This window comes from Marmota flaviventris, chromosome 2 (genome assembly GCF_047511675.1).
Source record: "Marmota flaviventris isolate mMarFla1 chromosome 2, mMarFla1.hap1, whole genome shotgun sequence".
NCBI classification, from domain to species: domain Eukaryota; kingdom Metazoa; phylum Chordata; class Mammalia; order Rodentia; family Sciuridae; genus Marmota; species Marmota flaviventris.
Genome location: NC_092499.1, coordinates 176,571,773 through 176,592,962, shown reverse-complemented (window position 1 = coordinate 176,592,962; position 21,190 = coordinate 176,571,773). Strand labels below are relative to the sequence as shown.

Here is a 21,190-nt window from a genome sequence, read left to right as displayed (position 1 = left end):
ACCACTGCCCACTCCACATCAGGGACACCCTCTCCGCCCGCCCCACCAGGTGTGGACACTGAGTGCCTTGCATTTCTTCCTCCCCAACAGCCCTGAAGTGGCTTCTCATGCCCACTTTGCAGATGCAGAAGCAGTCACGGTCACCCACAGCTCAAAGCCAAGGCCACGCTCTGTCCACCAGCCCTGCCACCACACAGCCCCCTAGATCCAGCCATCCCTGTGCCAGACTAGCTGGCAGTACATGGCGGAGGCAGGGCCAAGTCACCCCTCTCAGAGGGGATGCGTAGAAAGGCCTGAGTGTCACCACTGTTTCAAAGAAAACCAGCCCTGGCGCATCACGGGAATTCCCAATGACCTTTGAGGAAGGGATTGTGTTTCCAATCAAATCTTTATTCAAAAGACAGTCAAGGGTCGTAACTGACGATCTGTGCTCAGTCTGCAGCAAAAAGCAAGGAAAGGCGAAGGCGAGATTCTCACGAAGAATGTGGTTCTGTCTCTCAAACTGCGGGGCTGTTTCCCTGGCAGAGGCAAAGTCCAAGGACTCAGCTACGACTCTAAGAGTCGTCTGGCTGGCCCGTCCACGTGCCCAACATGTAAATAAGTGCAGAGAATGGGCTGCATTGGGTACTGCTGGGGCCGTGGCCCGGTTAGGAGGGAGACTCCCAGAGACCTCCGTGCATGAGTGACAGACTCACGCCATCCAGTGCCACCCACCTGAAACATGCTCCCCTCAAGACCCCACCCCAGGAGGCAGCCAGCTGCAACCTGTCATCCAAGAGGTCACTGCCCTTTCCTGCAGGAGGGTGGGATGGCTGAGCTGCCCTCCTGCGGCTTCAGACATCTGGGATGGAGTGGTCCATGGTGTGGTGGAGAAGCGTCGGGGACAACCTAGACAGTGGCAATGGTGACAGTGGTGGACACTGGAAGCTCCTTCTCCCTGCCCAGCCCCAAGCCTGTGTACCCCAGGGGGGCATTCACCCCTGTTCTAAAACTTTTAGGTCCCCAGAACCCACAAGCCACCTTGGAGAGAGGGGAAGAGAGAGGAGGAGGGGCAAGCCGGGCCTGCCCCCTGGGTCAGCCTTGGAAAAGCCAGGGTGGCTCAGCAGGTGGCCTCGGGGGGCGGGGGGACGAGGAGGGCGCTCCTTACTTTTTGACCATGTGCTCGTAGATCACAGTGGGAATGAGGGTCAGGGTGATGACGTTTCCCGCTGAGGCCAGAATCTCCATGATTGCTTTGTCCTGGACAGGAGGTGAGTGAATGGTCACCCTGAGGGCCGGGGACAGAGATACTGCCACAGGCCACTGACTCCCAACTGCAGGGGCCAGGCCGCCTGGGCCCCTGAGCCTGCCTGGCAAGGGTTAGGCACAGTCTGGCTTGAGCAAGGACGTGGGCCTCCCATCTGAGGATCTCCAGGGTCAAAGGAGCATGCAGTCCCCTCCCCTGCCTGTGAAGGCCAGCTGCGTGGGCCTGGCACACAACACGGCCTCACAGATGGAGCCTCCTTCCCCTTGCGAGGGCCCACATTGCCACCCCATCTTCCTGGCCCCAGTCACACTGGGGTTTGGGTTCTAAAGCCCAGAAAGAAGAACCCTGTGGTGGGAGACAGTAAGCACACCTGACCCCTGCTCGTTTGGCCAGACAGGCCAGGTGGGTGCTGTCCCCTACATCTCCGACCATGAGGAGGACAAACCTGAAGTCTCTGAGCAGCCTGTGCCCGGCAGCCCAACACAACAGCCGGGGCCATCGGGGCCTCTGGCCCGGACCCAGGGCCTGGTGACTGTTACTTTGCACATCTGTCCCTGGCTGTGTTTTCTTAGTTGTTCCAGAATAAATGGGAGCGAATGTGCCAGGTCAGAGTAGTGACAGCCACAGAGTGAAATAAACTTCAGAGAGACCAGTGAAGAATCGAGCCATCTAGAGTCTCCCTAAGAGCCGCACAGAGCCGTGGCCTGGCACAATGACTGATAAACTCACGACCATGCCCTGAGCCATCCATGCAGATGATGTCAGAATCCCATCTTAGCAGGACTGCTTTCCAGAAGAGTTAGGATGGAAGAACTGTAATGCTCTCAAAGGAGGAGTTCACTAATATCCGGGCTCTCCAGCTACTCAGAATCCATATTACTATACTCAACTTTTTAAGCACTTTTTAGTTGTCATGTCTGAGAAAAGGGAGATGATGTAGCAGGAGGGATACTGGATAGATATTAGGAAGAACTTCCTGACCACAACAGTCACTAAGAACAAACTCTAAGGAAGGTGGGCGAGACTGTCAGGCATAAGGAAGCAGACATGTGACAGGAATGGCTTGTGTCAGCTGCGGAGTGAGATGCCACTACCCAGACCACTTCTGCTGGGAGGAGCCCTGCCCCACAAGTGCCAAAGCACTGGACATGGACAGGAGGGGGGCGCTCCCTCTATATCACAACTGGGTTTGAGAGCCACTCTGAGTCCAAGTGGCATCAAGTCAGGATAAAGGCACTTTCACTTGTTCAGGACCATATGACTCATCATCCTCGGTCCATTCCCCCAAGACACCCCCATTCCAGATGCACAGCGCCCACCCCTCCTTGCACCTTCTGGATTTTCAAAGGTGAAACTCACCACCACCCTTGAAAAAGAAACAAAGATCAGAAGTGATCAACATGGAACCAGGAGCTCCATGTAGAGGAAGAGGTGTCCATGCAGCGGGCACCTTGGGGTGCCCTGTCCTCACATGCATTGCCACGCCCCTCTGCCCTCAGCGCCCCGGGGTTAGTCACAGTAGCTAGTACTTACTGAGCACTGCGCTGTGCCTGGTGCCCTGCAGAGCTCTAGGCAAACACAGGGTCTTACTGAAACCTTGGGAGGAGGAAGCTGCATGGGGGTTGGGGGCCTGCAGCCTGTCCAGATACCAGCCTTCCCAACCAGCCAGCTCCCCCGTGCCCACGGAGACCGGCCACCGCCTACCTTCAGTCCGATGACGTTCTGCCCGTTCACCTCGCACACATAGTGGTTGGTGAGGAGCCCGTTGCGGGCCGCAGAGCTCCCTTTGACCACAGAGACCACCTTCCCCTTCTTGATGAAGAAGCCCACGTGGCCCAAGCTGTCCTTGTGCATGGTGACCGTCCGCTGGAATGGTCTGGCAGAGAGGGAGAGTGAGCTGGGCCTGGGGACGTGGCTGGAACTAGGCAGAGGGGCTCTGGGGCTCTGGCTGCTCACCTGTCCCTAATGACCATGACGATCTTCTCCGGCAAGGCCTTCTTCAGCGCCCGGTGGGCCTTTTCCGTGCTCCACCCAGCGCAGTCCCGCCCATCGATCTGCAGGATCTGGTCCCCGAAGCGCAGCCCCACAAGGGAGGCGGGGGTGTTGGCCTGGACCAGCTGCACGAAGAGCCCCTGGGGAAGGTGGCCTAGAGTCAGCCCCTGCCGCCCTGAGCCCGGAAGCCTACCGGGCACGGGGCCACGACCCTCCGGGGCAGGTAACACGGTTACCCCATCTTCCTGGGGAGGAAGCAGGGCAGGCCACACAGCAGGGGGAAGCTGGGTCAGGATTTGAACCCCGGCCAGAGGCTGCACGGCGACCCCTCCAGTGCACCGCCCCTCCAGAGGCATAGGGTTTCTCAGCTTTCACTGTCTGCGGGCAGTTGCCAGGAAGCCGATCCCTGGGTGGTGGGGTGCACGGGGGGGGGGGGGGGGGGGCATGGCTCCCCAGGGAGCCACGGACCAACGGGAGCCCAGAAGGGGTGGAGGGTCCCTGCCGCAACCTAGCCCAGCCCCGGGGCCTTGGGTCAGGATGCCCCATCTGCCCCCTCCTCACTGGTGCCCTCTCGGGGTGGCGCGCTTTCCCGACAGGGCGCGTGTCCCCAGCCGCCGCGCCTACCTTGTCGATGGCCCGCAGCCGCAGCCCGGTCTTGCCGCGCTCGTCCTTGCACAGGTGGATCTCGCGCACCCCGGGCTTGATCTCCGCGCGCTTCACGCCTAGGTTGTTCCCGGACACCGGTGCCACCACCTGGCCAGGCAAGAGACTGGAGATCGCCTCCTGCAGCCATCAGGGGAACACGGAGTCAGGCCAACTCCAGGAGCTGAGGGCCTCAGGGGTCACTGGGCTGGCGGGTAGGAAAGAGCAAAGGAGGACCCAGCAGTCCCTGGGAGCCCAGATCCACCCCAGATCACTGGGAGGCGCCGTGGCTCCAGGAAGCCACTAGAGGGCATCAAAGCCCATGTCCCTAAAAATGGGCTGAGAAAGGGTGGTGGGGCCCCAGGGAAGGGAGGGGGGCGCGTTTTCCAAGGCAACTTGATATCAGGAAGAGATCCCTTCAAATTCACTTAAAATAGAAAAATAATATGGTAAATAGTGAGCAGTGGCGGATGAAGGAACTCACTATAATTCTCGTTCTTAAAAAAAATGAACCCCAAAATATAAAGATTAACAAATGCTTCCTCATAAAGTGCAGAACAAGGCAAAGATGTCTCTTCTCACTCATCTACTGAACAAAGTACTGGAAGAGCTAACCAGCGCAATAAGGCAAGAAAAAAAGAGAATAAAAGGCATACAGACCAGAAAGAAGGAATCTAACTGTTCTTATTCATTGATGACATCACAGTCTACTAGGAAATCCCAAGGACTCTACAAGTAAACTCCTACATCCAACAAATTAGCTCAGCCAGGTCATAAGATACAAGTCAACGTGAGAAAATCAATGCTTCGAGCCACAGGTACAGAGAATTGGGCTTGTTAGTCCCAGCTACTGCAGAGGCTGAAGCGGGAGGATTCCGTGAACCCAGGAGTTCTGTGCCTGCCTGGGCTGACAGCAGGACCTAGTCTCAAAATATGTATGTACTTCTGTATATTAACAAGTACAAGTAGAAACTTAAATTAAAAATAAAATATCACTTATAATAATTTGAAATAGGGGAGATATTTAGGCATAAGTCTAACAAAACATGTACCGAAACTGTAACAAAACAACCTAACACTGATAAGTGGTCAAAGAAAACCTAAAGAAATAGAAGAGTATCCATGGGTTAAAAACTAGTACAGTTGTCAACTTTACCCAAATTGATATACAAATATAATACAATTTCCAACAAAATGTATAGAAATATTTTGTAGATACAGGTGCACTGTATAAAAGCTCAAAGTCCACTGTGCCCAGTGCACTTTGAGCATTTATAACAAGAAGAAAGAGGAGAAAGGAAGGGAAAAGTGAGGAGGGAAAAGTGCAAGCTGGGTGCAGCAGTACACGCCTGTAATCTCAGCAACTCAGGAGGCTCAGGCAGGAGGACTGCAAGTTTGAGGCCAGCCTGGGCAATTTAGTGAGGCCCTAAGCAACTTCGCAAAATCCTCAAAAATAAATAAGAAGAAAATAAAATATGTCTATACAAAACCTATACATGAACAGCTTTGTTTATAATAATCAAAAACTGGAACAACTAAAATGTATTTCAACAGGTTAAACAAACACTGTTACGTTGCATGGCAGAATATTTCAGCAATGAAAAGGAGTAAACTGCTGGGCATGACAGTGTACATCTCTAATCCCAGTGACTCAGGAGGCTGAGGCAGGAGGATCCCAAGTTCAAGGCCAGCCTCAACAATTTAGTGAGGCCCTATGCAAGACCCTGTCTCACAATTAAAAAAATAAAAAGTGGGGGTGTGGCTAGATGGTAAAATACTCCTGGATTCAATCCCTAGTATCAAAAATAAGTAAATAAATAAACACATAGATAGATAAATGATGTGAACTACTGAACATATGATGACTGGCATGGACATCAAAGACATATTGAGTAAAAAACAAAAAAGCCAATCTTGCCAGGTGCGGTGATGCACACCTGTTAATCCCAGAGGCTCAGGAGGCTGAGGCAGGAGGATCACGAGTTCAAAGCCAGCCTCAGCAAAAGTGAGGCAGTAAGCAACTCAGTGAGACCCTGACTCTAAATGAAATACAAAATTGGGCTGGGGATGTGACTCAGTGGTTGAGTGTCCCTGAGTTCAATCCCCGGTACTAAAAAAAAAAAAAAAAAAAAAGCCAATCTCAGAAAGTCACATTATAGTATGCAATATTTCAAAGTGACAAAATTATACAGATGGAAAAATAAACTAAAATAAACTAGTGGTTGGGGAGGGTGTGGAGGTGGGAGTGAGCAAGATTCCAAAGCAGCAGCAGGGGCGAGACTCTGGGGCTGAAGTGGTTCATCCTTGACTGTGCTGTGGTTCCTTGCATTTAAACATGTGACAAAATGACACAGACCTGCAGGCATTCATTGCACCAGAGTCAAACTCCTGGTTTTGAGGTAGGGCTATGGTTATGTAAATCGGAACCAGTGAGTGGGGGTGCTGCTCAGTGGTAGGGCACTGGCCAGCATGTGTGAGAGCCTGGGTTTGATCCCATGTACTGCAAAAGAACAAAAAGATCAACAAAACATAACCAGTGAAGAAACTGGGTGAAATATACTTCTCTATACTATATTTGCAACTGCCTGTGAACCTATTATTTATTTTTTACTTAACCACTGAACCATAACCCCAGACCTTTTATTTTATTTTTTTTTTTTATTTTTACTTTTTTTATTTTGAGGCAGAGTCTTACTAAATTGCTTAGGGCCTCACTAAGTGCAAACATTGGCCTCAAACTTTCCATCCTCCTGCTTAGCCCTCCCAACCTGCTGGGATTACAGGCATGTGCCACCTTGCCTGACTTAAACCTACTATTTAAAAATGAAAAGTTTGGGGATGGAATGCAGCTCAGTGGTGGGGCACTTTCCTACCATGTGGGAGCCCCAGGTTCAATGCCTAGCATCACAAAAAATGATAAGTAGGTAAAATAAAAAGTAAAACGCAATGCAAGAGCCTTCAATTACAAAAATACATCTTATCCTCTTATATTATTATGACCTAGACTGAATGCATTTATGTCCTAATTACCCAACATGACCTTCTTTGCTTCCTGGTTGTATTTCACAGCATGACTACCAAGAAGGTCATTTAGGAGAAGGACCGTAGGGTGTCACCAGTTTTCCCCAGGGTCCCACATGTCCTCATCCTTAATGATTTCCTCCTGTCAAATCCTCACTCATCCGTGGGTTTGCATATGACTACTGTCACTTCCATCAGCTTCATGAAACCCTGCAGCCTTGGCAAGAGGTGAAATGGTTCTCTGCAATCAATTGCATTGGCTCAGGAAGAAGCTAGACAATGGGGACATTGACAGATGGGTCACAGGATGCCAGAGCTGATTGCAAGGGGTCCTATCAGTGAATGTGTTTTCAGGAGCATTTCTGGTGACAGTTTGGTTTGCTCTCTGAAACCATGAAAAGCAGGAATCAAGTATTGTTGGACTTGGGGAGCACATCGGGGTGTGAGCATCTGCCATTGTTGCTGAGTCACAGGTGGCCCTAGCATTAGATGTCCCAGGCTCCTACTGGCTCTAATGTCTTTTCTTTGCATCCAGCTGGGTGAGACCAGCAGCCTGAAGCCACAGGTCAAGGGGCAGGGAAGACATGAAGCCCCAGAATGCTTCCCATGAAGGCTCAAAATGAAAAATGCCGCTAAGAAACAGAGCCATAAATAAGAACCCAGCCGAGAAAGGAGACTCAAACACAGAGAAAAGGCGAGACCAGGGGGAAGGGGGCTCGGGACGTTCTGAGCCGCAGCTGGACAGGAGACAGACACTCACACAGTCGCCCTCTGGCATCTGGGGCAGGCTCTGCTGGACTTCTCGGCTGGAGAGGGAAAGACCCATGTAGCTCTCCAATTCCGCCAGGTTTGGGTACAAAACTGATGGGAGAGGAGGAAGAAAGGTCACCCAAGAGCATGTGCTCTGCCACCTCTGCCTGGCCATCCATTCTCAGTAAAAAATGGAACCTGGGGATACTGTTTATTCCCTGTGCTGAGCCCTGGGACGCTTGCTGCTGATGCGGACTGGCTCAGAGGATGAGCTGCGCGTGGGGAAGGGAGCCTGCCTTTGTCCTGGAGCAGCCTGGGGCACAGGGGCCCTTGTGGACCACTCTGGAATTCGACTCCACTGACTCTGGCACCAGCCAAACACCAGCCAGCTGGGGTCCACAGTCATGGAGGAAGGACTCTGAGCCCAGGACAACCCCCAGAAAACCTGCACAAGGTGGAGGGCAAGATGGAGCTTGAGTCCAAGTTTCTATTACAGAACTGACTCAAAATGCAGGAGCACCTCCAGAGGGCACCATGAACATCTGGTGTCCCCAGGCCTCCTCCCGTGGTGGCCCTCACTAAACCAGTCTGCCAGTGTCCCCTCCAAGGGTTCTGGAGAGAGCAAAATGTGCATAAAGCCCTCACATAATAGAAGGCAAGAAGAAATCCTGGGTTCAGAAGTGGCCAGAAATGTGAGGCTGGGTTCTCAAGGTCAAGACTACCCAGAGACCCAGGCAAGCAGGACCTGCCCCGTCCTGGGAGCAGAATCCTCCATGTCCTTTCTGGTGATGAGGACCCACGGGGACCAGTAGTGCCAGCTGGGGGTGTTAGGTGTGAACATTTGTGTCAGGCTCACTCACCTGAGGGTGGGGACACAGCTGTCTCCTGGGCAGGCAGGGCGGCCATCCTGGGCAAGGCTCTGGCCTGGGCCTGGGCAGGGGCAAGGAGTACCGTCAGCTATGGCCAGGACCCCTGGGGCTCCCTGAGCAGGGGAGTCTGGGAATTGGGTACATATGTGGGCCTGGGATGGGGGTGCCCTGGAGCTCTCCAGGCTCTGTGGCCTACAGGTGGCTTCTACGCTCTGTTAATTAGTGGGGCCCAGAAAGACCAATACCACAAGTTCTCACTCCCACATTCAATTTCAAAGAAGTAGAGAATAGAAGTGTAGTTCCTAGGGCCCAGGGAAGGGTGTGGGGCAGGGAGAGGGTTGGAGAGAGGATTGTTAAAGGGTGCAGGGGTGCAGCGGGACAGGAGGAATACATTCGAATGTTCTACAGCATAGTCAGGAAACTAGGGTTGAGAGCAATGGATCAAATATTTAAAAATAGCAAGTAGAGAGGGTTGTAAGTGTTCCCAACACAAAGAATGATAAATGTCTGGAGTGATACATGTGCGAGCCGCCCTTATCGGACTGTTACAGTGTAGACGTAGTGAAATGTTACGCTGTGCCCCATAAATAGCTACAGTTACGATGTATTAATTAAAATAAAAAACAGATTTTTTTTTTCTTTTCAAAAAAGTGGCCTCTGTAGATGGACATCTTTGTGAGAGGAGGTTCTCCTGGGGCCAATGACCCACCAAATGTCACCATCCATTTTTTGCCTGTGGCAGCCAGGACACCAAAGCCAACCTCCTGAACAAGTTCTCAGTGGGAAAGGCCCAAATTCTCAAAGTCCTCTGGGACCCCAGGGCAGTGGGATGGAGGGAGGAAGAAGCTGGACACACCAAGGCCACACCCTCTGGGTTTCCTGTGGAGCTGGCCCTGGCACCACAGGGTCCACCTGTAGCAGGAAGTGTGGGGACAGAGCTGGGCCTGAAAGGCATGTTGGTGGCTCCTTGGTCCTTCCCACTCCTGCTGTGGCTCCGCTGGCCCTGGCTCTAGATGCCTTCCCTGCCCAGCCCCTGCAGTGGGACTTGCAGGCCACAGGAACTCCCAGGAGTGACCAAGGTCCACAGCACCCAGCGCCTTCCAGGAAAGCCTCCCTTAGTTACCCGGGGGTCACCCCCAAGGCCTCAGCCAAGGAACCCAGGCTAATGGGGCCTGATGGCTTACCTGGATGACTTGGTCCACCTTCAGGTCCTCCAGAGATGGGTACAGGGTGGACATGGCTACTCCCTGGGACACCCTGCAGAGAGCAGAGAGTGAGGGGCTGAGGATGCATCTCCCATCTTCCTGAGGAGAGGCACAGACATCAGGCTTCTGCCCCATATGCCACTCAGCACTCCCGGATATGAGAAAATCATCAGGGGGTGTTATTATCCCTGTTTTAGAAATGGGGAGACTGGCTGGGCATAGTGGTACATGCCTGGGGAGGCTGAGGAAAATTGCAAGTTCAAGGCCAGCCTCAGCAATTTAGCAAGACTCAGCAATTTGGAGAGACCTATCTCAAAATTAAAAATTAAAAATATCTGGGCCTGGGGTTGTGGCTCAATGGTAGAGTGCTCGCCTAGCAGGCACAAGGCACTGGGTTCGATCTTCAGCACCACATAAATGTAAAATAAAGATATTCTGTCCACCTAAAACTTAAGAATAAGTATTAAAAAGTATCTGGGGATATAGAGAGGTAAAAGGTCAAGGGATATAAAGTACCCCTGAGTGTAATGCCCAGGAGAAGGGGGAGGGGAGAGAAGAAAGAAATGGGAGGGCTAGGTATTGAGCCAGTCTGACTCCAAAGCTCATGATCTCCACACACATCCAACCAGGTTTGGCTTAGAACCCAGGCCCAGGGGACCAGCCAGGATATGCTATGGAGGAAAGGCAGAATCATGAACCACATTCTCCCCTGCCATCTGTCAAAGGTCAGATCACTCAAGATCTAAATCTAACCCAGCAGGCAGATATAAAAGACCTGGTGTATACCAGGTCTAGGTTAGGGGTATGCACAGAACTATCTCACAACTACAAATGGCAAAGGCAGCAGGGCATTCCAAGTCCCTGCATCCCCCACCTTCCACACACCTCTGGATATTTGAGCTCCACTATATACCACTGATTTCCAGACACCCTGGCAACTTCTGATCTTAGCTAAAATGAAGTAAGATCCTTCAAAATTCATTAAAAACATGCACATGGGATCTGGGAGTGTAGTCTAGTAGCATATAACACTTGCTTAGCCTTTGTGAGGCCCTGGGTTCCATCTCCAGAAAAACACACACACACACACACACACACCCCTAACATATACACACAAACAGGCAAAATTCAGTTGGACAGAGCTTGGTCCACAAAGGGAGACTGGGGTGGTGGGCCACTGTGAACACTTGCTAACAGCTTCTGATTGTCCCAGAGGAGACTCAGTGAAGCCCCTAAGCAAGGTGCCCAGAGAAATTCAAAGGAACCTGTCATGAGCCATCCATGGGCTGTGTGTGTGAGCTATGCGCATTTGAGCCCCATGAGGGGACTGGCCTGAAGTTGCCGCCTGATTGGGCTGTGCGTATGTGTGCCTTTTCTCTCCCTCTGCCCGTGATCCCACACAGCACCTGAGATGGTGTGGCTTTCCAAGATGTCAAGCAACCTGGGGATCACAAGACATCACCAAGCAAGACTCCACCCTTTGAAACCAAATCCATTGCCTTATTTGGGTGGAATATTCTATGAATGGCTTTTCCTCCGTAAATAGGGGGGGTTTCCGGTGTGCCCTCTCTCTCTTGCCTCCCTTGCTCACCTTGCCTTCCTGCACGGGAGCTGACACCTGAGGGCTCAGAGCTGTCCCTGACCCCCAAAAAGGTATTTCTGTGTTTGTGTGTTTTTTAATTGCCAGCCCGGCCAGTGGTGACAGGAGTCACAGCCTTTTGAGAAATGCTTTGTCTCCTTCCTAGATAAAATGCAGGAAGGGAATCTTTATTGGTCTTTCTGGACTCTTCCCCTTGACCCACTCATCCCTGGCTCTGGCACACCTCCACCTCCACCTCCACCCCAGCTCGTGACCTGCCCCACCCCCTGATCACCCTTAATCCTGCAGAAAGGTGTTCCTGGTAGAAAGGTCATTGTCCCTCTTACCCTGGGCCTGCCCTTAGGGACAGGCTCTGGCCAGCCTCCCACCCTGAACTTTTCAACTGTCCTCAGTCTGTTTTCCCAGGGGGACGGCAGGTTCTCAGGGTCAAGGTATGTCCTATTGCCTACATGTGACAGGTGCATGTGATAAAGGAAGGCCTGATGGTGGCACAGGGGACTGACTGGGCTGTGCCAAGGAAAATGTGACTCTGGCCTGCTCCTAGGGATCAGTTCCTTTGGGCACTTCCCTTAGTGATCCGTGGGCACCAAGAACATCCTCACGTGTCACTGTTCCTTCCCACAGTGCACATGCTGCCCCACCCCGTCATCCCTGACCCCCATCCCCCACCCTTCCAGTCTGTATCAAGTCCCCTCCCCCACACGTTGTGTTGTGCAAACCTCCTTCATCTCTCCGTCCCTCCCCAGGGCCACAACATCCTCCAACGAGTCTTTACCTCCCCCCTGTCGATGTTCCCAGAGGGCAGCTCAGGTGTTGTGGCCCTGCGTAGTGTCCCTAGGTGGCATGCCACTGCCCTCAGAATGTGACCTTTGTTTCCTAAAATGGCCCACAGGGACTTCCTGATTCCTCCGGAGATTGGAATGGGTGCCCCATGAGCCCGCTGTAAACAGATTGTAGAGTATGTAACGAACCTTGCAGAGTATGTAACATTCAAATTAGTGGCCTAAATGCAAAACTCAAGACCCTGCATTTATAATCTGTATTTCCCACTGCTCCTAAAAACAAACAAACAAAACCAGGAAGCTTCGTTGCTCCTGGACTGCATCTGAGTAGCTATCTATGGTGGAGAAGCAGCAGACTCCAGGGCACCTCAGGCCCCACCACTCTGTATTGTCCCTTACACCCAAGCCACTGTACTAGACAGCATCAAGACCCAGGGGACATCTGTTGGCAACAGTGGCCTCACTCTCCGGCTTCTTTTCTTGCCACGCATCCTCCCAGTTCCTTCATTCAGTCCCAGTTGTGATAGACTAGTTTCAGATATTTGAATGAATGTTATTGTCCCTTGTCTCCAGGCCTTTCTGTGTGTCATTCCTTCTATCTGGAATGACCCATCGGCCTCGTCATCTTGCCTGACTAGATCCTAATAATTTTCAAGTCCAAGATCAAGGGACCCTTTTTGCAGGAAGCCCACCTTGATTTGTGCTCCTGGTAGCTACTGCCCCATGTCCTTACTCCTGTTGGTCATTCACTGCTCCCGTGGTCACCTCTTTTCCTGTCCAATTGCCTCATTAAATTGGGAGTCCCAAGAGGCAGCAACTGGGCCTTTTCACTCATGGCCGAGCTTCTAGCCCCTAGCATGGAGACGAATGCAATAACATTGCCAAAGCTTAGGAACCAACTTCCTCAACAAGACTCCTATAATTGCAAGAAGTAAAATCAAGAATCAATAAATGGGATGGAATCAAACTAAAGAGCTTCTTCACAGCAAGGGGAACAATGTGAAGAGAGAGCCTACACCCCAACCCCACCCGCTCCTGTAGTTCAAGTCTCTTCCCCAGAGGCCAACACTGGGAAGAGTCCCCAGGATTCCCTTGTGATTCTGGTCAAGGCATAAAGCGAGATTAGATATGCAGATTCACAACCCCTCTCTGTCTCTTTTTATAAGAGGTAATTATTAACATTATTCCTCTATTAAGAGTAGTATTTTAGGGGCTGGGGAATACAGCTCAGTGGTAGAGGGATTGGATAGTGTGCAAGAGGGGCTGGTTCAATCCCCAGCACCACGATAAAATAAAGTAAAATAAAAAAAGAAGTATTTCAAGTCATCTCATATTAGACAAGGCGCCATAAACATATATTGGAGAAAAGATCTCCTTTCCAACAAATGGTGCTGGGAAAACTGGAAATCCATATGTAGCAAGATGAAATTAGACCCCTATCTCTCACCCTGCACAAAACTCAACTCTAAGTGTCAAGGACTTTGGCATTATACCAGAGACCCTGTGTCTACCAGAAGAAAAACTAGGTCCAGATCTCCATCACGTCCATTTAGGAACAGACTTCCTCAATAAGACTCCTAAAATGCAAGAAGTAAAATAAAGAATCAATAAATGGGATGGAATCAAATTAAAAAGCTTCTTCATAGCAAAGGAAACAATCACGAATGTGAAGAGAAGCCTACAGAATGGGAGAAAATCTTTGCCACCTGCACCCCAGATAGAACATTAATCTCCAGAATATATAAAAAATTCAAAAAACTTAACACCCCCCCCCCAAATAACCAATCAATAAATGGTCAAATGAACAGGCACTTCACAGAAGAAGAAATACAACCAGTCAACAAATATATGAAAAAAATGTTCAACATCTTTAGCAATTAAAGAAATGCAAATTAAAACTACTGAGATTCCATTTCACTGCAGTCAGAATGGCCATTATCCAGAATACAAGTAACAATAAATGTTGGTGAGGATTTAGGGAAAAGGCACACTCATACATTGCTGGTAGGACTGAAAATTGGTGCAGCCACTCTGGAAAGCAGTATGGAGCTTCCTCAGAAAACTTAGAACGGAACCACCATTTGACCCAGCTATCCTACTCTTTGGTATACACCCAAAGGACTTAAAATCAGCACACTACAGTGATTTAGCCATATCAATGTTTATAGCAGCTCAATTTCAATTCACAATAGCTAAGCTATGGAACCAAACTAGGTGCTCTTCTGTGGGACACTAACCTTGCACGTGACTGAGTTAACTCCCCTGCTGGGCGATGTGGCCTCAGGCACCCATGCTAGACTGCCCTGCTCTTCTGGGGTTTGAGTGACTGTGTCTTCATGCCTGGGCTGTATCTTCCTACAGTCCCATGGGTGGAGCTATGCTCACCTGTTCCTTTGTAATATAACCCCTTGCCCTGTTTAGAATGTTCCATGGAAGTGCCTTGTGTGTGTCCCCTTCTCTTACTGTGCCCTTGAGTGTGGCCTACCTAAATGTCAGTCAATCTGCTGACAGTGGACATCATGAAGATAGACTCAGCCCCCTGAAACCTGATCCCTTGCCTCATTTGAATAGCTTCTCCTCAATAAAAGGGGTCAGCATGCTCTCTCTCTCTCTCTCTCTCTCTCTCTCTCTCTCTCTCTCTTCCTGTGGACCCTTAAGGTCAGAGGAGCCACCACAGCGACCCCAAAGAAAAAGGTATTTGTGTCTCTTGTGTGGTTATTTTACACAGCCCAGTTAGCCCAGTTTCCCTGGAGTGACCCCCTGAGCGTTTTAAACGCGAACACTCTTCAAGAGATAAATGGATAGAGAAAATGTGGTATATATACACAGTAATACTCAGCCATAAAGAAGAATGAAATTATGGCATTTCCTAGTAAATGAATGGAACTGGAAACTATCATGCTAAGTGAAATACACCAATCCCAAAAAGGCAAAGGCTGAATGTTTTCTCTGATATGCTGCTACTAACGCACAATAAGGGGGTGGGGAGGGAAGAACAGAAGTTCATTAGACAAAGGGGAATGAAAGGAAGGGAGGGGTGGGAATAGGAAAGACAGTGGAATGCATCTGACATGACTTTTCTATCTTCATATATGAACACGCCACCAGTGAAACTCCACATGTGTACAACCACAAGAATGGGGAGTTATACTCCATATGTGTATAATATGTCAAAATACACCGTACTGTCATGTATATCAAAAAGAACAAATTAAAAAAATAACTTGTGAAAAATAATAATATTGCCAAGGGCGATGCTTTGTGCCTGGGCTTTCACTTTCCTCCTTGTAAAGCTCAGCTCTGTTATCCTGAGGACACCCACCTTCCTAGCATGAACCAAACCGTCATGTAACAAAACAAAACAAAACAAAATCTGTTTATAATCTGTTCCATATACAAATATAAAGACAATATCCCTGGTTTTAGCACGCACTGTATTATCCCAAAATGCATATATACTAGGTTAACTTAGGGAAGTTATACTTTGTTTTCTTCACCATTTTGGAAAATCACTGTGAACCCTGCTCACCACAGGTGTCAACACAACAGCCTGCCCAAGCCTTCCTGAAGTTGTAGCTGTCACCGTGACTCCACGCTCCTATATACTAAGCCTTTGACTCAAGTTGTCAAATATAAACTGTTGCAAAGTTCAGTTGAATATTGCCTCCTATTAAATCTGAACTTGTAAGTTGGGTACAAGCATGATCAATGTAATCCGTCTGACTTTACAATCGTTTATTATAGATCACTGCCACTTCCCTTACTCCTCCCATATAGATATTGATTTTTTTCTTTTTCACCAAGAGGGAACCATCGCCTAGCATGAAGCCTCAGGATGAACTTGCCCCTTCCCTCGCCTCAATTTCCCGCTCTGGGTAATGGGAGCAACCAGCACAAACTCCGTGGACCGAGGCACCGCAGAGACCTGAGGCCCCCCCCCCCCCGCCCCAGCCAGCCCATCCCTCACACCTCCTGGCTGACCCGCTCTGCCTAGCCGCTCCCGACCCGCCTCTCCCGCCTGCATTGCCTACGGCGCCTGCGCAGACCCCCCACCCCCACCCCCGACTTCGGCAGTGTCTAGGGCGCATGTGTCGCGCCCACCTAAGCCCGAGCGGCTGAGCGCAGCTCCCAGAATGCCCCACGGCTGTGGAACGAAAAATGGCGGCCTCCTCGCCGCGTAGGAGGCCGGCTGGGTGGGTTACTAGAGTCATAGTACAGGCGCCCGTGATTAGCGGCATCCGCAAAGAGGGAGCGGGTAAAGCGGCAGAGCAAGCGAGGCGAAGGCTCGGTCGCGTTCTGCGTCCTCTCTACGGACCGGAGGCCACGCGTGTCGAATGGGTCTTAAAGTGGCGAGGCCCCTGCGCTCCCACGCCCTGGGCTCCGAGCGACACGCGTGGGCTCCGGAGGAGAGGGGTGAGGCCGAGCCACCGCTGCCTGCCTTGGGAGATCCTGCTCCCCGCGGCTTGTTGCTGGTGTGAACAGGAAGTCTCCGCGCTCCCCTTGGCTTCCAAGGCCCTTGAAGACCAGAGCGTTTCTGCACGGCGGGACGTCACGCTGCGCCTCTTGACCGTGTGCCCCCACCTCACGCGGATGCTCCCCAGGCACCACCAAGGATGGAAGGAGACTTGGGCTTCCCACGGTGAAATCAGACCCACTGCCTTTGACAAGGGACTCCGGAAGTTGGGTCTGTGGGGTTAAAAAAAAAAAAAAAGGCTAGGAAAGCCACCTGAAGGCAGAAGACCCTAGAAAGTTCTAGGCAATGAGAGTGTAGTGTGCAGTGCAGTACGGGGGATAGCAAGGCCCAGGCCTGAGAGTCCAGCTGCCCTCTGGATAGTTACTACCTCTTGATTCTCCTCCTGAAGTTTCCCCCAGTTGTGCTGTCCCTCCAATGCAGCCCCACCAAGTCCATCCATGGGCTGAACCAAAAATCAGTTTTCTTCCGATCCTGCCTTTCCCTCCTTTTGAAACCATACCCACCTCTTTATCAGGATGAATCTCAAACTTGAGCCTGGCATAAAATTTCCCTAACCCTAACCCTGATAATGTCCCATATCACCTCTGCACCCATTCGCCGTGCATTTTAATTCATCCCAAATTATTTGCTGGTTCTAAAACAACCTGAGAGCTGTACCACAGTGCCATTATAGGTCTGTGCCCTCTCTCTTGAATGACATTCACAACTTCCTCCTCATTCATCTGATGGTGTAATTCTAAGCCCTCCACCGAGAGAAGGGCCAACCTCCTTTCTCTAGACCACAGAATCTCATATATATCACCTATGACTTGCTCATTCCATAAGTGTTTATTAAACATCTACTATGAGCAAGACCTTTTGCATTTCCTGGGTTGCAATTCCACTGTGCTGTATTTATTTGCTTATCCTCAGCAGTGCTGAGCATAGTGCCTGGTATATAACAGCCATCCAATTACTTCTTCCAAAGGAGTTGAAAAGCAGAGACAGAAGAGAAAGTCTGAAAACCTAGATGTGCAGTCTACTCATTCCCACAGCTTAGAGAAGGAGAAGAAAACAGCCCTGATAGGTAGCCTAAAGGTGGTGGCTGGTACAATCTCAGTGGAAGAGTTGACTCAGTTCTTAATGGTTTCCTGCAAATAATTGGTTCCCCAGAAAGAAACAACCCCTCTAACTCGCGTCTCTCTGAGGAATTTTCCTCTCCCTGAGTACTTTTCAGATTCCCATCCCTGAGCTTCTGCACTTAATGTTATAAGCAATAACACCCACAGCAATCTAGCAATCAGGTCCTGGGAGATCAGCAGGGCTGAAAGGGGTCTTCAGCCCCCATATTTGAATAGAATGAGAACACTTTGTTCCAAAGAGCTGAGGCTCAGGGACTCCCACGTGTTCCTGTGGACAACTCATCCTTTAGAAGACAGTGTGCAGGAGGGAAGCGTGGGTTAGGTGGTGGAGGAATAGCTTTGAAGGCCAAATTAGCCCAGGGATCTGGTGAGTCGGAAAGGAAGAGGCTGTTGCTAGGCCACAGTCCTATACCCCCACCCCCTCCTCTCAGGGCTGTACTACCTGCTGGGGAAAAACTGTGGACTTCAAGAAACACAGATATTCCCAAATGGGAACGCCCAAGGGAGTCAGGGCAGGAGCCAGGACTTGGAGGGAGGCTGGGCTCAGACTACCTGCCTCTGGCTTGTGAGAGCAGAGCATGGCTAAGACCCTTTGGGGTGTCATATCTTTCATAATATGGGTAATAGTACCCAATTACCCATATCTAATCCCCAGAGTTGTCTGGGGATTTTTTTTTTTTTTTTTTAAAGAGAGATTTGGAAAACATTTAGCTTGGTAACTATCACATAATAGGCAATCAATAATAATAGTAGTTCATTCATCCAACACATTTACTGAGTGCCTACTAAGTCCAAGTACTGTTCTAGCTGCCAGCAGTGTGGCAGTGAACAGAAGAATTGGTTCTTGAGGAAGTTGCTTTGTAGTGAGGAGCTAGATTAAAAAGCCCCATGACTCGGTGGGCTCTCAGGTGGTGGGAACTGCTAGGGAGAAGGTGAAGCAAGTCGGAGAGTGGAGAATCAGGAGATCAGAGGAGCCTGCCTGCAGGATGGGGGACATGTGAGGAAAGGCCTAAAGGGGTGGGTGGGGAGGAGCATTCCAGGATGAGGGCACAGCTGTTGCGTAGGCCCTGGGGAGGGGGTGCCTGCTGTGCTCAGGGACATCTGACCACGAGACTGCAGTCAGCTGTGCAGAGGGGAAGCAGCAGAGGTGTTCCTAGCTTAGGCACAGTATGTCAAGTAGCCAGGACAGCCAACAACCCACGGTGGGCCCACTCCGAGCCCCTTCCTGAGACCCTGCCATAGAGGACATGGGCAGACTCCTCGTTTCTGTTCTCATTCTGTTGTCACAGCTGGGCTACTTCCAGCCTGCAGATGAGGACACTGGTTCCTAAGTGGTCAAGCCACTGGCTGTTTCCCAGCAGGTTTTCCTTGCTGTGGCAGGAAGTGGTTTGTAGAAACAGCTCCAGGAAAAGAAGAAACAAGCAGAGACCTGGGCCCTGTTCTTTGTGGACACCACCTCTACCTTCAGCTGGGCCTTTGCTGCCAAGGGCTCCCCTGAGGACCCAGGTGTGGGTTCCACTCCTGGCGCCCTCCTGGTGAGGGGCAGAGTGAGTGCCAAGGTTCAGCTTTCATTCAGAGGGCCCCCCAGGGCTGGGGTTGGGAAACAGACCAGTAGAAGTCAGAGGCAGCGCAGAACACCAGCCCCGGAACCTGGCCGGCTGCTAGAGTCAGAAGAGGAAATCCCTATTCATAGGTCACTCTCAGAGTGAGGCAGGGTGGACGAAAACTGCCTGGAAGTCCCAGAAAGGAAGGGACAGAGAGGCGGCAAGGAGATAGTGTGAGAGCAGGGCTCACTCATTCCTCTCCCAGTCAGCACAGCCCCGCTCTTACCTGCAGACAGGTGCTGCTGCGTGTCCTCCAGCCACTGCTCAAAGTCTGTCTCACTCCCTGGAATGCAGTGGCCCTTGTCCCAGCTGGGTTCCTGCTCTAGGAAGGGTAGTGCCCGCCCCTTGGGCAACTGACTCACCTTGGGCTGGGCTAGGCCCAGTTGTGGTTGGGTAAACAAGGCAGGTGGCCTCCTCTGGATTTGGAGGTGGGTTAGTGCACACAGCTGACTTGTGTCAACACAGAGCTGTTGACTGGGGCGTGAGCTTTCTGCTCTTTTCCTGGGGAAGTCTGTGTTTGGGTTGGAGACCTCCTGCTGGTGGTGGCAATGGCAAAAGACTGGAGAGCAGTTTGATGGGTCCCCTGGGTCTTAAAAAGTGCCCATTCCTTGTGGTCCAGCATTTCTTCTAGAAATCTGTTACTGTGAGGTCTCAGGGCCCATCTCCATGTTTTTTTGCTTTTTTTTTTTGGCGGGGGGGGGTACCCAGGATTGAATCCAGGGGCATTCGACCACTGAGCCACATCCCCACCCCTATTCTGTATTTTATTTAGAGACAGGGACTCACTGAGTTGCTTAGCACCTCGCCATTGCTGAGGCTGGCTTTGAACTCGCGATCCTCCTGCCTCAGCCTCCTGAGCTGCTGGGATTGCAGATGCGTGCCACCATTTAAAAAAACAAACAAAAAAAACCCGGAAAGTCTAGAAATCCCAAATGCCAGTCACTGTGGTCTGGTTAAATAAACCATCCAACTATTAAAGTCACTTAAGGAAGGAGCTATTAGGAAATGCTCCTGACACAGTAAGATAAGGAAAAAGCCTTATTGTGGTTTTGCTCTTACATTTTGTTTTTGTAAGTGACAGTCTAGACGGACACGAACTCAATGCTGGCTGACTGGATGTGGAGTGGGGGAGCAGCTTTGCTTTTTTTTCCTGGTGCTGGGGATGGAACCCAGGGTCTCTCACACACTGGGTTGCATTTTTTGAGCCAGGTGAGCTTTTCAGTTTGTGCTTTTGTGTGTCCTCCATAGTGGTAATGTGGTTTGGTGATTTTTATGTTATTCTTTGTCTGAATGCTTACATGTTGTAAGGGAGGACCCCAAACTAAGTTTTTAACTGTTTTAAAAAGGAATTTCAACTGATTGTCTCCTGGAAGGGGAGCTAAGGAGCTGTGGGGGAGGGTGTGAGGGGATTTTTTGTTAAGCATCTTTTTTTGGTGCCTTTTAAATTTTGAAAAATGTAAGTGTGTTATCTCAAAAAACACTCAAATACAAAAGTCAGAATGCCGCAGTCTGGCTGGGCACAAATCACGAGCCACTGAAGCAGGAACAAACTTTATTTCTGAACTCCACCAGCACACTCCCCACACGCTCCCCGGGAACTCTCCCGAACGCCACACGGCTCCTCTAGGAACCAACAACTGGAAATCCCCCCCTCCCGCACTTCCCCAACCAATGGGAACTCTCCGGGAATCCCCATGAGAACTCCAAAGTAGTGCGAGAACTCCAAAGTAGCAGGCCGAGGCGGACAGTAAAGGTCTAATATACAACCTAATCAATCCAGCATCATCTTAATGGCTTACCTCCCAACCAATACTATTGGCAAAATGCCAGGGGCCATTTCGACTTGGCTGTGGCTCTCAGCATCAGGTTAAACAGAAAAGGAGG

The 21,190-nt window shown here is 50.6% G+C and overlaps 1 protein-coding gene across 3 annotated transcripts; it reads right to left on the bottom strand.

Moving 5' to 3' along the window:
• Positions 1–386: 386 nt before the first annotated feature.
• Sdcbp2 (syndecan binding protein 2) lies at positions 387–19,757 on the bottom strand. Of its 3 annotated transcripts, XR_011706751.1 has the most exons (10): positions 19,533–19,582; positions 9,705–9,777; positions 8,512–8,581; positions 7,662–7,762; positions 3,863–4,021; positions 3,203–3,378; positions 2,951–3,122; positions 1,148–1,239; positions 766–888; positions 387–518 (listed from the first exon to the last, which is right to left on the bottom strand). XR_011706751.1 is itself a non-coding variant. In XM_071608816.1 (9 exons), the coding sequence occupies exons 2-9, from the start codon at positions 9,756–9,758 to the stop codon at positions 834–836; spliced, it is 879 nt and encodes a 292-aa protein (XP_071464917.1). In that variant the 5' UTR covers positions 9,759–9,777; positions 19,669–19,757; the 3' UTR covers positions 387–833. The 3 variants fall into 3 exon arrangements, 2 of the variants coding, with proteins under 2 accessions (XP_071464917.1, XP_027809920.2); XM_071608816.1 differs by lacking the exon at positions 19,533–19,582 and adding an exon at positions 19,669–19,757 and having other exon boundaries at positions 387–888; XM_027954119.2 differs by having other exon boundaries at positions 387–888.
• Between the last annotated feature and the right edge of the window lie 1,433 nt (positions 19,758–21,190).